Source organism: Melopsittacus undulatus, chromosome Z, assembly GCF_012275295.1.
Source record: "Melopsittacus undulatus isolate bMelUnd1 chromosome Z, bMelUnd1.mat.Z, whole genome shotgun sequence".
NCBI classification, from domain to species: Eukaryota; Metazoa; Chordata; class Aves; order Psittaciformes; family Psittaculidae; genus Melopsittacus; species Melopsittacus undulatus.
Genome location: NC_047557.1, coordinates 68,525,862 through 68,539,703, shown reverse-complemented (window position 1 = coordinate 68,539,703; position 13,842 = coordinate 68,525,862). Strand labels below are relative to the sequence as shown.

General features: G+C 37.0%; 1 protein-coding gene across 1 annotated transcript in view; it reads left to right on the top strand.

Moving 5' to 3' along the window:
• Positions 1-13,842, top strand: part of FER (FER tyrosine kinase) — a 153,454-nt gene that overhangs the window by 6,079 nt on the left and 133,533 nt on the right. Inside the window, 2 exon segments of the mRNA XM_034072609.1 lie at positions 4,408-4,581; positions 8,054-8,153. Coding sequence (XP_033928500.1) covers positions 4,408-4,581; positions 8,054-8,153 — 274 coding nt within the window.

Sequence of the window (13,842 nt, the reverse complement as noted above, 5' to 3'; positions counted from 1 at the left end):
CAGTAAAGGTAATGGTGAAGTAAACTTGCATATTTCACCTGTTTGTATGCTTCACTCCTGTATTGGAATTCAGTCCTGAGTAGGGAAAACTACTCTGTTTTAATGGTTTACTTAATTCCCGGCCCTTCTGATACAGCAATGGTTCCACAGTCTCTTCAGTCTGGCATGAATCTGATCTCACCTCTTCAGGAAAGCACCCTTTTTTGGGTGATGTTAAGTTTTAGGCAAAGCAGTTTTTATGTAGTGGGTTTATGGTGTGGCTGCTTGAACACTAACTATGGCACAGCATTAGCAATGTGACTGCTCCTTGTGCAGCAGCCTAGATTTATGCTGGATTAAAGTGATGGGGTGTGTGACTTGAAAGCTGCACTGTTACAGCTATCCTGCTTCAGCTGCCCCAAAAGTAGCACTGCACAATGTTTATTTAGAGCAAAACCTGCCGCTGCTTCACTCTGCCATGATAATTCTTGTCATGTAAATTGATGCCTTGATGGTTGGGTTTTTTTTTTTGTTTGTTTGTTTTTTTAATCTGTGTGTTTTGGTGGTGTATTTGAAATGCTTTTCACCCAGTTATGTTTTTTCTACATGGTTTATTACAGATCTTGCTATATAGGTTGTGATGATTTTGGTAAATAAACATGAAAGCGTTGTTAGACTAAGGCAGAAGTCAGGGTTGGCTTCAAGTTTTCTACTCTCGGATCTTGAAGCTTTGTATAGAATTATTGTTGATGTGACTAATAATACTTGCTATTGTTGCCCCACTAGTATTGCTCTTATGTGCTACTAAACTGTCTTGCAGGTTTTTTTAGCCAATGAAACAGGGTGGATTAGGGCAAGAGAAATAAAGGAGCAAGACAAATCAGAGTATTTAGCATTATAAAGTACAAGCAATCTTTAACCTTCATATAGCTAGCTCAGTCTGCCTTGGTTCATGTCGGTAACATGGACACATCCTGTGAGCAAATAAATTTAAAAAACCTGGAGATTTGACTTAAGCCATGTTCTTTTTGGGTTGAAGAGAAGTACATGTGTCTCATATTTTAAAATCTTGTTTTGGACATAGGCATAAATTGAAAAACAAGCTGTTCTGTCAGGATTATTTTGTTCTTTATTCTTTTTTCTCGTAAAGACATACTATTTTTCTTTCAATGATATCGACAGAATCCCCGATCTCTACATCTTTATATAACAGTGTCAGCAGAGCACGTGCTCAGAAAAGGCCCTGAACAAAAACACCCTCAAAACATGCTCACTAGCAAGCAACTGTTCCCAGCCCAGAAGTCAAAGCACAGCACTTCACCAGCTACAAGAAGGAGAAAAATGACTGCTACGGCTGAACCCATGACAAACAGCAAATCACAGAATCCTAGAATAGTTAGGGTTGGAAAGGACCTTAAGATCATCTAGTTCCAACCCCCCTGCCCATGGGCAGGGACACCTCACGCTAAACACTGCCAGGGATGGAGCATTCACAACCTCCCTGGGCAACCCATTCCAGTACCTCACCACCCTCACAGTAAAGAACTTCTTCCTTATATCCAAGCTAAACCTCTGCTGTTTAAGTTTCAACCTGTTACCCCTTGTCCTATCACTGCAGTCCCTAATGTCCCTCCCCAGCATCCCTGTAGGCCCCCTTCAAATACTGGAAGGCTGCTATGAGGTCTCCACTTATTCATATGCTACTGACAGATCTTTTGTATGAGCTTGCCTTGAAATTTCACTGTCACCTTGTATTTTACAGTTGCGTAGTGACACATTGCTGTACTGGTTTTGGCGGTTAAAATGTCCAAAATACTGCTTACCTCACTCACCTCCTGCTAATTTACTATTTCATGATACTTTTTCTCTCTTCCTCACATTTTACAGAGTCAAAGTATGACCCAGTTATTTTGAGACGTAAATCTAGTATCTTGAATCTTCTAGGATTTAAAATACATGTATACTGAATATTTCATATTATGTGGCATTAAAACCAAATACAAAGATAGCTAATTTTTTCCTGGGGTAATAGTTGCAATTGATGATCTTAAAGGTCTTTTCCAACCTTTCTAGTTTCTGTGATTATAATTTTTTTTGTTTGTTTATTCTGTTGTTGTTGTTGCTTTGTGTGTCTGTGCCATTGTTTGGTTTTTGTTTTCTTTTTAAGCATACAGCAAGCGTGAGCACTTTGAGAGAAAGAATGTTTGGGAAAATTGGTCCTATGCTTATTCTGTGCAGAGGTAGCAAACTTTCTGGATGACGTAGTGACATCAACTGCTAATTCTATAAAAGCAGTATTTTTAAGTGCTTACCAACAGCTCTGTTGTGTTCATGTATAAACTTTTTTCTGTACATGTCTAAAAAATCCTCTTCAACCAAAAAAACCTTTTTTTTATTGGTTCTGCTGGACTGTGGTTTATTTTCTATGAAAGAAAACACTTTGCATTTTCTGCTGTTCTCTAACAGGCTGCTTTTCTGACCCATATAAATCTCTATTTTTTAAGCTTTTCCTCAAGTATACCTTTTCACTTTAGCTTTTCCTATTTTAAAATTAGTCACAGCAAACACAGAAATCTTGCTAATCTATGTAAATCTTGATGTTTTGTCAGTATGGAAAGAGGGATGTAGAGAACAGGAAAATGTACAAATGATTATTTATTTATTTATTTATTAAAAAATTGAAAGGGAAGTTTCCGGTCTGTTTCTGACTTACTTGTGTTTATTTGGTGGATTGTAAGCTAAGTATTTCTTTAGAGTACTTGTCCTGTTGGAAAATGCTTTTCCTGTGATTTTGAGGGTTGATGGAAATGGTACTTGTCTCATCAGTAATAAATCAGCCGTAAAGAAGACGGAGAGCTCTGACTACATTTTAACCTCTGAAAATGCTCTTATAAACCCTTCTATAACCACAAGAACCACTCTGCTCAGAGAGGTGTTTAATGACATTTTTAGTTTATGCAATATGGCTTAGATACAAGGAGGAAGTTCTTTACTGTGAGGGAAGTGAGGAACTGGAACAGGTTGCCCAAGGAAGTTGTGAATGTTTCATCCCTGGAAGTGTTCATGGACAGGCTGGACAGAGCCTTGGGCATCATGGTATAGGGTGAGGCAACCCTACCAAACTATTCTATGATTCTGATCTCATTTGGATAATTTTTTTCAATGGAGAGGTGAAAAAGTGTTCAGCCATAGCTGGGGAGCTTTAGGCCATGGTATTTTACACCACCAGACTTTAAAGCAGTCTGAGATAGCTCCAATGTAAAGATAGCTCAGATAGTCTGAGGTAACAAGTCAATGGGATGTTTACAAACTGACGGAAATGTTAAAGATGGTATAATATATACAGGAGTTAACTACCTTTTGTTTCCTTCTTAAGAATCCAGTTTGCATGCGGCATTGTCATGTAGACATGGAAATATCATATGTGTGTGTGTTTATTTCTGAGATGTAAGGAAACCCCCAAAGCTACCAAACAAACTATTTTTCTAAATTTTGATGATCTAAGGTGAATTTCTGTCTTTTGTAAAAGTAAAATAAATGCTAGTAAAACTAACATACTAGCTGCTTTCAAAACCTGGTAATTGCATGGCATGTAGCCTTTCTGGAATTTCAGATATAGCACAGTATTCAGTGTCAGGGAGTTCTCTCTAAGCAGTACAGTACTGTTTCTGTCAACAAACTGTGACAGAGATCTTTAGGATATCAAATGCTTTTGTTTGAGCTGAATTTTAATTTTGTATTTATATCTGTGGTGCTTTGGAAGTGTCTCTATTCACCTTAGAGTTCTTAATCAAAATTCAGAGCCACCCACAGCACATTAAGCTGTCCTGAAATTGACTGAGTGGCCAAGGAAGTTATTAAAATAAGGGTACAGAAAAATGCTAGATTACTAGGACAGAGGAGTAACTCTTAAGCTATTAGCACTTAATGCTTTGGTACTGGAGGCCTGACTGATGCTGTTGGTTATGTGAAGCAGGTCTTAAACAGTAACCACTCAAAATGCATATTACTGGGAGGTATTTAGACAAGGGAGGTCAGCTTGAACAGAGTAGCTGCCTGGGAAACAGAACAAAGGACATGCGAACATGGTTGTCAGGGGTGTTGGGGATGTATTCCAAAAAAAGGCTGTAAAACTTTCATCAGTGTTTAGAAGTAGTAAGTCAATGCTGAAGGGTGAACCTACAGTATTGTATTTTTGTCTCTGGTGCTTTTTATAGTTTTATGAGTAAGTCCAAGGCATGATTGTTCTGTAGCAGGAAGAACTTTTATTTTGGAACTGAATTTGGGAAAGTTTAAAATTAGTGGGGTTTTTTTCTGGATTATACTGAATTTTAAATGATGCAACTTTTCCCACAGTTCATGTTCATTGTTTCATTATTTGTAAGCCAGAATAAGTGAGTATTTTTTGTTTATGCTTTTTTTTTATAGTCTTGGTTGCTTGTGGTACAGCAAACAGAACAGCTGAGCAAAATAATGAAGACACATGCAGAAGACCTTAATTCTGGGCCTTTGCATAGGCTTACAATGATGATCAAAGATAAACAGCAGGTTAAGAAGAGTTTTGTAGGTGTTCATCAACAAATTGAAGCAGAAATGTACAAGGTACGTTATTTAATTGTACTTTAGAAATTTATTATAGTTTCGTGTGTTTAAAAGTCATATATTGAGAGTGGATTATTTTTGTGGTTATACTTGTCCTATGAAAAGGGTTGTGATTTGTTATATGTAGAATCTAGTTTAAATTTTAGCTGTTTCCTCTACATTTTCTCTTCCCTGCTAGCTGACAAGGCAGAGATGAACAAATTTCTTTTATATGAATTTGTACGAACAAATAGCACTGGATATGCTCTTGTTCCAGTAAAGGATGATTCTGTTGGATGCTTCTCTGTTCTATCTCTCTTCCTGTTCTCATTTCACTCCAGAAATCCATAGGACCGGGGCACTGAAAACATTTGTGAATGAATGCTGTTGATAGTCCAGACTATTTTGGGTGAGATTCTAGTGTCTATTCCAAAATATAAATCAAGTGTAAACTAAACATTATGGCTGCAGATGGAGGTCTTCAGGGCCTTTGCTGTTATGTGTCGGTTGTCCTGCTTATGTTGAAAGCAGTGTATCTTAGTCAGTAAAACTGACAGAAATCACGGTTTCATTCAGGTGCTCTGGGGTAAGTTTAACTGCAGATGTCAAAAATTTCAGATTTAAAGTCTGAAGGGTCTGGAGAGAAGAGGAAGCACTGTTTCTTCTTTCTTCCAGCAGAGAATTTGAAGTTTAGAGTAATATAACATCGAAGTAGTACAGTACAAATGTCATGGACTGATGAGTAAAAGATTCTTCATCCAGTTATGAGAACTCTAGGAGCAAACATACTAGGTTAAAAGTATTGTCTCTAAAGGGACTGCTTCCATGATGTGCTAAGATCTTGGCATCTTTCCCAGGTATTGACAGTAGGGAATACATCTTTTTTGTTGCATGGTCAGTTGACTGTCTTATCTGATAAAATTCCCAAGCCAGATAATCTCTCACAGCCACTTATGGAATGGCGTGTCTAAAAACACTCAGGATGGAAGAAGAGATAAAACTGATAGCATACATTAGAAATAATAGAGATTAAATATATAAAGAATTAGGAAATGGAAACAGAAAGAAAGAAACAAGACTGTTGGAAGTACAGATATACTCTTAAAAAGACTGCACAAAACATGTATTTTCTGTTAATAAATTAACTCTCATAAAAACTCTACTAAAGCTGTCTTTTAAAATAAGACTTTAAAAAAAATATATATTGAGCACTCAAAAACCATATTGATTTTAATCAGGGGCTGCATGGCCATGCGAATATTTTGCATCCTGATGAATAAGCTTGCATTGTTGTTTGGGTGTTTTTTCCCTTTCCTGATTTTCCTAAGAAGCATTTGAATAGCATTCTGGTTAGATATGATATGCTCTTGCATTGTTAGCTGACATTGTTTGTTCAAAGGTTTTGTGTCACTGGAACACTTAAAGAATGGTTCTCAGAAATTCAAAATACTTCTCATAGTCTCTGGATTACTTCTGCTTTTGTTACACACAGAAGCAGCATACTTATTACTTCCCAGGACATTATCCAACCCTTGTGAAGGTCAGTGTCTGTGCAGTTTATAGGATACAATGGCAAAAAAATGTGTTTTCCTTTAGGTGAAATGCATATGTATCATCCTTTCTTTTTTTTAAGCACCTCTTCACTGAGGAATCTTTTATTAAAACTCTTAATGACAGTGAAACACCATGGCTTTTACCTAAATGCAGTAGAATTCATATCTTGTAGATTTATTCAAATTCCCATTCAGATACTGGATTCTTTTTTTCCCATGAAACTTGAGGAAAAAAGTAGAGTACTGTGCTAGTTAGGTGGGCAAGAATTTTTTGCTATAAAAACTGGGTTTAAGATCATAGAATCATAGAATAGTTAGGGTTGGAAAGGACCTTAAGATCATCAAGTTCCAATCCCCCTGCCGTGTGCAGAGACATCACACCCTAAACCATATCACCCAAGACTCCATCCAGCCTGGCCTTGAACACTGCTAGGGATGGGGCATTCACAACTGCCTTGGGCAACCTGTTCCAGTGCCTCACCACCCTCACAGTAAAGAACTTCTTCCTTATTTTATATGTAACTGTGCATACAATCCATGTACAACCTTGACTTAAGATAATTCTTGACTTAAATATCTTTTGGGGATGGAGGTGCTCTTGGTTTTGGTTTTGTCTGTCGGAAGAACATAGTATAAGAATCAGTAAAATACATTTTGTAATTGCTACAAAGGTCTGCCTTTTATTTTCCAGTTTTTTGTAAGAGAAACAGTTCATTGTTATTTATGTCTTAATTGTGTTCATTACTTCCTAACTTCGTGTTTTTCTCAGTTTCTCATAGAATTTTTATAATAAGTTTTAAGCTTGTCATAGTTAATTTTTCTTGTCTGTAATAGCAACAATTGTGAGTGTAACTTACAGTGTGTAGAAATATCAGATGAGAATATAGGATCTATGTGGAGTGAAGTTAATGCCTCTAAGTTATGTCTTTGCACAGTTGATGCAGAAATAGAAGCTGTAGATAGCAACTTGCTGGGTCTTCGAAGAATTCTGTTAAGGGTAAAAGCAGTGGTATCTGGGCATTACCTCATGAAAAAATGGAGAATTGTGAACTCCAGGTCTCTTCATGCCAGCTGTGAGGGAAATAGATTTTCTGTAGAAAGGACTTCCTTTTCTGCGTGTTAATTGTGGAGAGCACTTCCATTACACTTAAGTTCCTTTTTTCCCATGTTGAGTATATTTTTGTCAGAATTTTTACTTTTAATTACTATGTGTGCCACCCTTTTGGTATTGTAGTGGTTAGTTTGTTACTAGCTTTTGTTTGCAAGTTTACAATTTGTGATTATTTGTGAACAGTGAATGTAAGTAGGGGATAGAAGAGACAACTTTATTTTTTTGATCAAAAATGTCATGTTCTGTGGGCCTGCTTCTACTGCAAAAAGATTCTTCTGTGCAGTTTGTTTTGGGGTTTTTATTTGTTTGTTTATTTCCCCTCCCCCCTTTTTTTTCCTATTTAGGGTTTAAGTGTTACAACAGCTAAATTGGTTCACCTGCAGTTGCAGTTTCTAAGCCATTTGTAGGAACTGTAATGCCTAAAAATTCTGTCTTTTTTTTTTAAAGATGCTAAAGGTTTTCCTTCCCATGCATAGAAATTATTCTTCTAGTATTATTTATTAAGCATCTTTTGGTGTTTTTTTTTTTTTATCTTGTCATTGCGATGGAAGTGTTTATGATTAGCTGGATTTCCTAAACATATTTTCCATTAGACTGATGTGGATGGAGATCCATGTTTCCAGGCCTCATATTTCATTCCATGTATTTGTTGAATTTGATTTTGTTACACCACGTAATATCCTATTAATATTATCTCAGGCCATTGGGAAGCGTTAACATCCTTATTTTGGAAAATAAATCTTAATTCTCTTAAATGAATGCTATGAGGGTTTTTTATATGTTGTGATTAAGTATTTTTAATACTTGTTATATTTCTGTTTTCTTTAAGGTCACAAAGACAGAACTAGAGAAACTAAAATCTAGCTATAGACAACTAATAAAAGAAGTAAATTCTGCCAAAGAAAAGTATAAAGAAGCTGTGGCGAAAGGTATGACTGAGTTAATTTTGTATATTTATTGGTGCCTTCTTCAAGCCTGCTAAAACTCTTACATTGAAACAGGGTGATTTTATTTTGAGCAGCTCAGTTACAATATAAAAGCTCATTTAGTATCTTAAGTAAGACAAGCTAATTGTGGTCAGGTGTACTTGGTGGTACTCTTTTAAAAAAAAAAAAAACAAAAACGAAAAAAAGGATAGCCCTTCTTTTTATGTAAATGCTAATCCTGTTCAATTCTTCTGTTATTTATTCAATGCATTTGGAAAGAGAATTTGCTGAAATGAGCTATTGATTGTGGTAAGTGGTTTGCAGCTCTGCCTCATTCACTTTGTAGCTTCAGGCTACTTGCATCTCCTGACCTTCTCTGGTTGCTGCAGTGGAATCAGCATCAGTTCTTTACAGTGTAATGCATTTGACCTTGTCAAGCTTACCCCAAAAAAGAAAAGAATTTATTTGTATACTGCGATGTTTAAAGATTTTTGAGGAATGATGTGTCCAAACTTCAGGGATTGTTTTGTGTGCTAATCGCGAGATTGCATATTGACTGCAGGTCACCTGAGCTGTTTGAGATTTTTTTTTTTTGCCATAGTGTTTTTATAGGGTTTCTGAGCCCTCAAGTTGTCAAATTGGTTTGTGAAGTTAGGGAAGTCTTAAAATTGTAATGCTTCATTACTGCAGGCATTAGCTTGGTAACTAGTCCTTATCCAAATTATGTTCCATTAGGAAATATTGCTTTTGTTAATATACAAACTGGTTTGGTTTTTCAGGATTTCAAGAATTACTGAAAACAACAGAAGGAACAGTGCCTACCAGAAAAGTTGGGAGGGCATAATCAAATGTTGGAAATATGCTCAGGAACATTTTATTAGTCAAAACCCCAAAATCTTTGGACCCCAGCCCTTGTAAGAAATGAGTTAAAAGAACCAGTCCTGGGCCACTTCTGTAAAATGCTCTTCTCCACAGACCCTGTTACTTTGGTAAACCATTTCTCCATAACAGTCCGTGGCCCTGCATTTCTGGAGCTAAATAGGACAACTGCTCCTTAGGACATACTACTTTGTCTTTTCCCCTGGGTGCATGCTGAATTAGCTGTAAATTTGTGTACCTCTAGCTCTACAAGCTGGTCAACATTAAAAGAATGCAAGGCACATAAAGAAAGGACTTAGAAATTTCTGTTTTACAAGTGGTCTCGAAATTTAGTGACTTTTTTTTTGTTTTGCTTTGGAATAGCAAAACCGTCTCTAGTGAGAGAGTCAATTGCTGCTAGTAGAAGAGACAGAAGTGATTCTCGAGTTTGGGAAAATAACCATTTCCCAGTTTTCTGATGGAGTTGTTAAAAGTGATACTAGATTCTGGGCTAAACGCACACAGTAGATGTTATTATCTGAAAAGGGTAAAGTCTGGCAAAGTTATAAAGAGTGGAAAGTGATTTTCTGTTTTTTATGTTTTTTTTTTTTTCTGCAGTCACAGTGTATGTGGATAAACTTGAATTTATGGGTTACACTTTCTACCAGCTAACAGGACAGTCACTTTGAATCAGCATGTTGGTTTGTAGCACTAAAGCAGGGTTACGCATTATTTTCAGTTTTTGGTGAAAACACTAACAGGACCTGTGGAAAGAGTAATAAGAATAAGGGCCTAGCACTGAATATGATATTGGTTAGTTACAGCCTTTGTTTGTGTTAGGACAGTGGGAAGGAAGCTGGTGGTTATTTTTGATAGTTTTATAATGCAGAAGAGGGAACTGCTTTCTGAAGAGTGCAGAAGCTTCAATATGGAAGTTTTTGTGCTGTGCAGATCTAGAGGAAGATGAAAGTGTCTGAGGTGCTGGCTCAGGAGTTCTTCTGGTTAACCCACCGTAGCACTTCTGCTTGGGCATCAGGGAAGCTGTGAGATGTGCTGTGTTGCACAGTGTGCACCAGTGAGCCTTGTCTGCCACTTAGTCCTTAGACTGAATTGCACTGCCCTGTTGTGGCCACCAGTGGCTGCATGCCATCTCAGTCAGAACTGACTGATTTATCTTGCTTGTTCTATCCCTTACTCCATTTAGTCATGTATTGTTGCTACCATGGAATCACAAGTGCAGCCTGCGTGGTTGTTCTTGGGGATGGAGACCTCAGGTGTCAGGCAGTTTGGTTGGTTGTTACTTGATTGATAAGGTTTTTTTGCCTTTTTTTTTCTTTCATGTATGGGTAGAGAAAACAAGTGGAGAGGGAGTAAAGTTAGCAAGAACTAGTCCAGTGCCTCTCTGATGACTGGGACTATGGATAGATTGATTTCCATAGTCTCTTCTGGGTTGAAAAGCTTTCTAAAACCCCAAAAGTATGTACTATGAATGCACAGCATGTTCGTTTGCCAGATTGGGGCATTTGGGCATGTTGGTGTCATTGGAGCAAACAGTAAGATAAAACTTACTGAATTGATTTTCCATAGTGAAATAGATAGCCTCTGAAATCTTTTGGACGTGTGATACTGAGAAAAATTTGGTGTAAAATTCTTAGAATAGTGGTCCAAAATAACACTGACAAGTTGTGTACAACTTGGAGCCTACAATGCTATGCTGACACACCAGGGCTGTTCAGTAACAACGTGTATAAATTGTGGCATGTTAATGTTGCTGCTGCAACAAAGCACATCAAAACAAAATTTATGCCAATCAATAAAGCCATTGTTTGGCTAAAAAGAAATCACAAAGCTTCTAAAAATATTTCATAAATAATGGGTTAAGAACACAAAATGGAAACTGTAGAACAGATAGGTATCAAGTGTGGTATTTCCTTACAGTTTGAATTTCAATGCATGTATTACAGTTGCTTATCATATTCTTGTTACTGATTAATTACTGGTTGAATGTAGAAGCTATGTTACCATATTACTGTGTGATAGAATGGATCTGAAGTAAAGAGTAAAGAAAAAGGTACTGATTCTAAGTATTTAATTTCATAATTTTATTTGCTGCTAGAGCACTATTAAAAAAAATGTACCAGGTTTCCCAAGGTTGGCTTGTGTTCTTTGACAACATTGTGATACAGAGAAGACCAGAAATGCTAACAGTATTCCTAGCACATTATACAGTGTTGCATCTTCAGAATTGATGTTACTTCTCTGGTATATACTAAAGTTGCATGACCCCATAAGCTATATCTGTGATTACCAAGGAGCTGTTGAAATAGTGTTCATTAGATCAAATTATTGTGCTACTATTCTTTTTATTAGCTGACTGGCCAGAAATTACTTTTACTAGATGGCTAGTGCATTCATCCCTAGATGCCTGTAAAATCTGCATTTCCTGGTGGCATGTGTTGCCTTCAGCTATTGCTGAGATCAAGGAAACTTCTAGGGGGTGTTTTTCTAGTTTATTTTTTATTAGAGCTCTCCCATTGTTAAGGCAAAACAAGTAACACTTTCCAGACTGGTCTGTCTTACTCTCAGGTGTCAGCAGGCTGGATGGATTTCAAATTAACTGGCTATTGTAAGTATTTGAAGTCATAGACACTACCAGTGCTTTCAAGGATGAGGGTTGTTTATTCATGTGTAAAATAAAGCTTCTAGAGCAAGAAAGTTTGTGGAATGCCAAGAGATCTTGATGACTTCTTTTGGAGTGTGGGAGACCAGCGTGGGTGTATTGTTGCCACTCAACATGGACATGCAGCCCCAGGATGTTCTGTCCTCAGTCTTCGCAGATTAGCACTCATAGTTCCGAGATAATTTATTAGTGGTCCTTATTAGCTCAAACATCTGACAGCAGTTCAAAAGACTGCACTTCAGTTTTCATGTTTATACTATGTTATTTGTTTATCATAACATTAAACAGATAACTTAATTGAACTGATTCTTGCATTAGAGGTTTATTCTGTGAATTTGAAATCTGGAAGTATATACAAATAATGTTTTTTTCCTCCCATTAGAAAACTAATTGTTACCTGCAGTCATTAATTTGTTAAATAACATTTGAAAAAAAAATCTTATCCTCTTCTTAGAAATAAGCTGAGCGGAGGAGGGAGGGAGTGATTTTATTTCTTAAAAAAACTCCATTCATGTAAGCCTCTTAAAAGACATAAAGGGAAAAAAGACCTTTAGAGATTAAAAGCCAAGATTTAATCTTCTTTCTGTATATCTTTGTGATTTTGGTCTTGTGAAACCCATGTTAATTAAGAGCACTGCATTTGCATCTCTTTATGTGGGGAGTGATGATAAGGCCGGTCACTCAAAATTTCTGAGTCTTCCTGAGACAGAACAATGAGAGCCATCCTAGTTTAGTTGGATGTTTATGCAGTTTACATAAAAACTAAGTCAATGTCACTGGGTAAAAGTTGTGTCACTGTTGGTTTTCTTGTAAGAAGTATTGTACAAGGAAATAATTTTCATAATGAGCAGTGGTATTAGACATGCCTAGCATTGTGTGAAATACTGAGTTTAAGGAGAGAACTTTAATTTTAATTTTAAAATTTTCTGAAATCAAATGTTGTGATACTCTAGTGAAGTTTTCATACAGAAAATTACAACTCTGAAGCCAAGCTTTTTGGCTTTTCCTGGAGCCTTGCTCGTCTTAACCCATAAGCTGTCTTGTCAGCTCTTCATCCATCCCTAGGCACAGCTCCCTGTACTCCAGCTGCTCTCTCATGTGGAAGGCAGGCAACTCACTCTCCTTGTCTTCCTGAGCTATCTTGCCTCAAGAGCCTGTGTCAATCTATTCCAACACTCCTGTCATGGGAACCATCCCGCTATGCCTCCATGATTCCTGCTGCGCAGAGATCACTTAGCTCATCATGTTCATTCCCCACGGTCCATGCTGTAATATACAGGCACTTCAGAGTGGCACCACATCATTTTGAGTTCCTAGAGAGAAAGATTTGGGGGATTTTTCCACGGGGGTTCCTTGTAGGCACCTCGTGCCCTGTACGCAGGTGCTGGAGGTGACCCTACACAAGGCACTGCTTTTTTTGTTTGTTTTCCCATCCCTTCCTATCACACCACACCTTGAACTACAGATGCAGTTATGTGAATTCTTGATGTATGTTTTCCTCCAAGTTTCTCTTGGAATGTTAGTCATAGTTTTATTTAGGTATAAAGATTATCTTTCCCTTTGTTACTTGTGTAGATCTTCAGGTTGCCCTTTTGATTTTCATTTTGTTTGTCTTGTAATTCTGTTGCTTTTCTGTTTCCAAAGTCGTCCCATATTTAAGGCTTCCCACTGTGTTTTTGTTGGGAGTGTATAACCCTTTATTGTTGTGTCAGGTGTGCCTCATCGTTACTGAATTAAATTAATTGTCAAAAAACTGGACTTGTGTAATAAAATTATATTCGCCTTTGTCAGATGGATGTTATCTTCATTAATGTTTGTTCATGCCACAGCCAAAAGTCTCATTTCAGAGCTAGGAGCTGTAAATCCAGAAAGTTAATTCATCTGTTGTAAGCTAAGCTTTTACTATGATCTATATTGACTCTTTAAAGAACTTCGTCATCACTTCTGAATGTCTGAAGTTCATATCTCTTGGTATCACTTAAGTTCCCAAGAGTGGGAGGCAAAGGGAAGTCTTGAAATACGAAGAGTTACAGGCAGACTTCTTCTGACATTTTTGAAAACTGGATTAAAAATTCTCTCTAATTATAGATGTTCCAAAATTTGCCCAACTCTGACAGATTTATGTTGTTTTCACAAACTACTTAGTATTTCAGT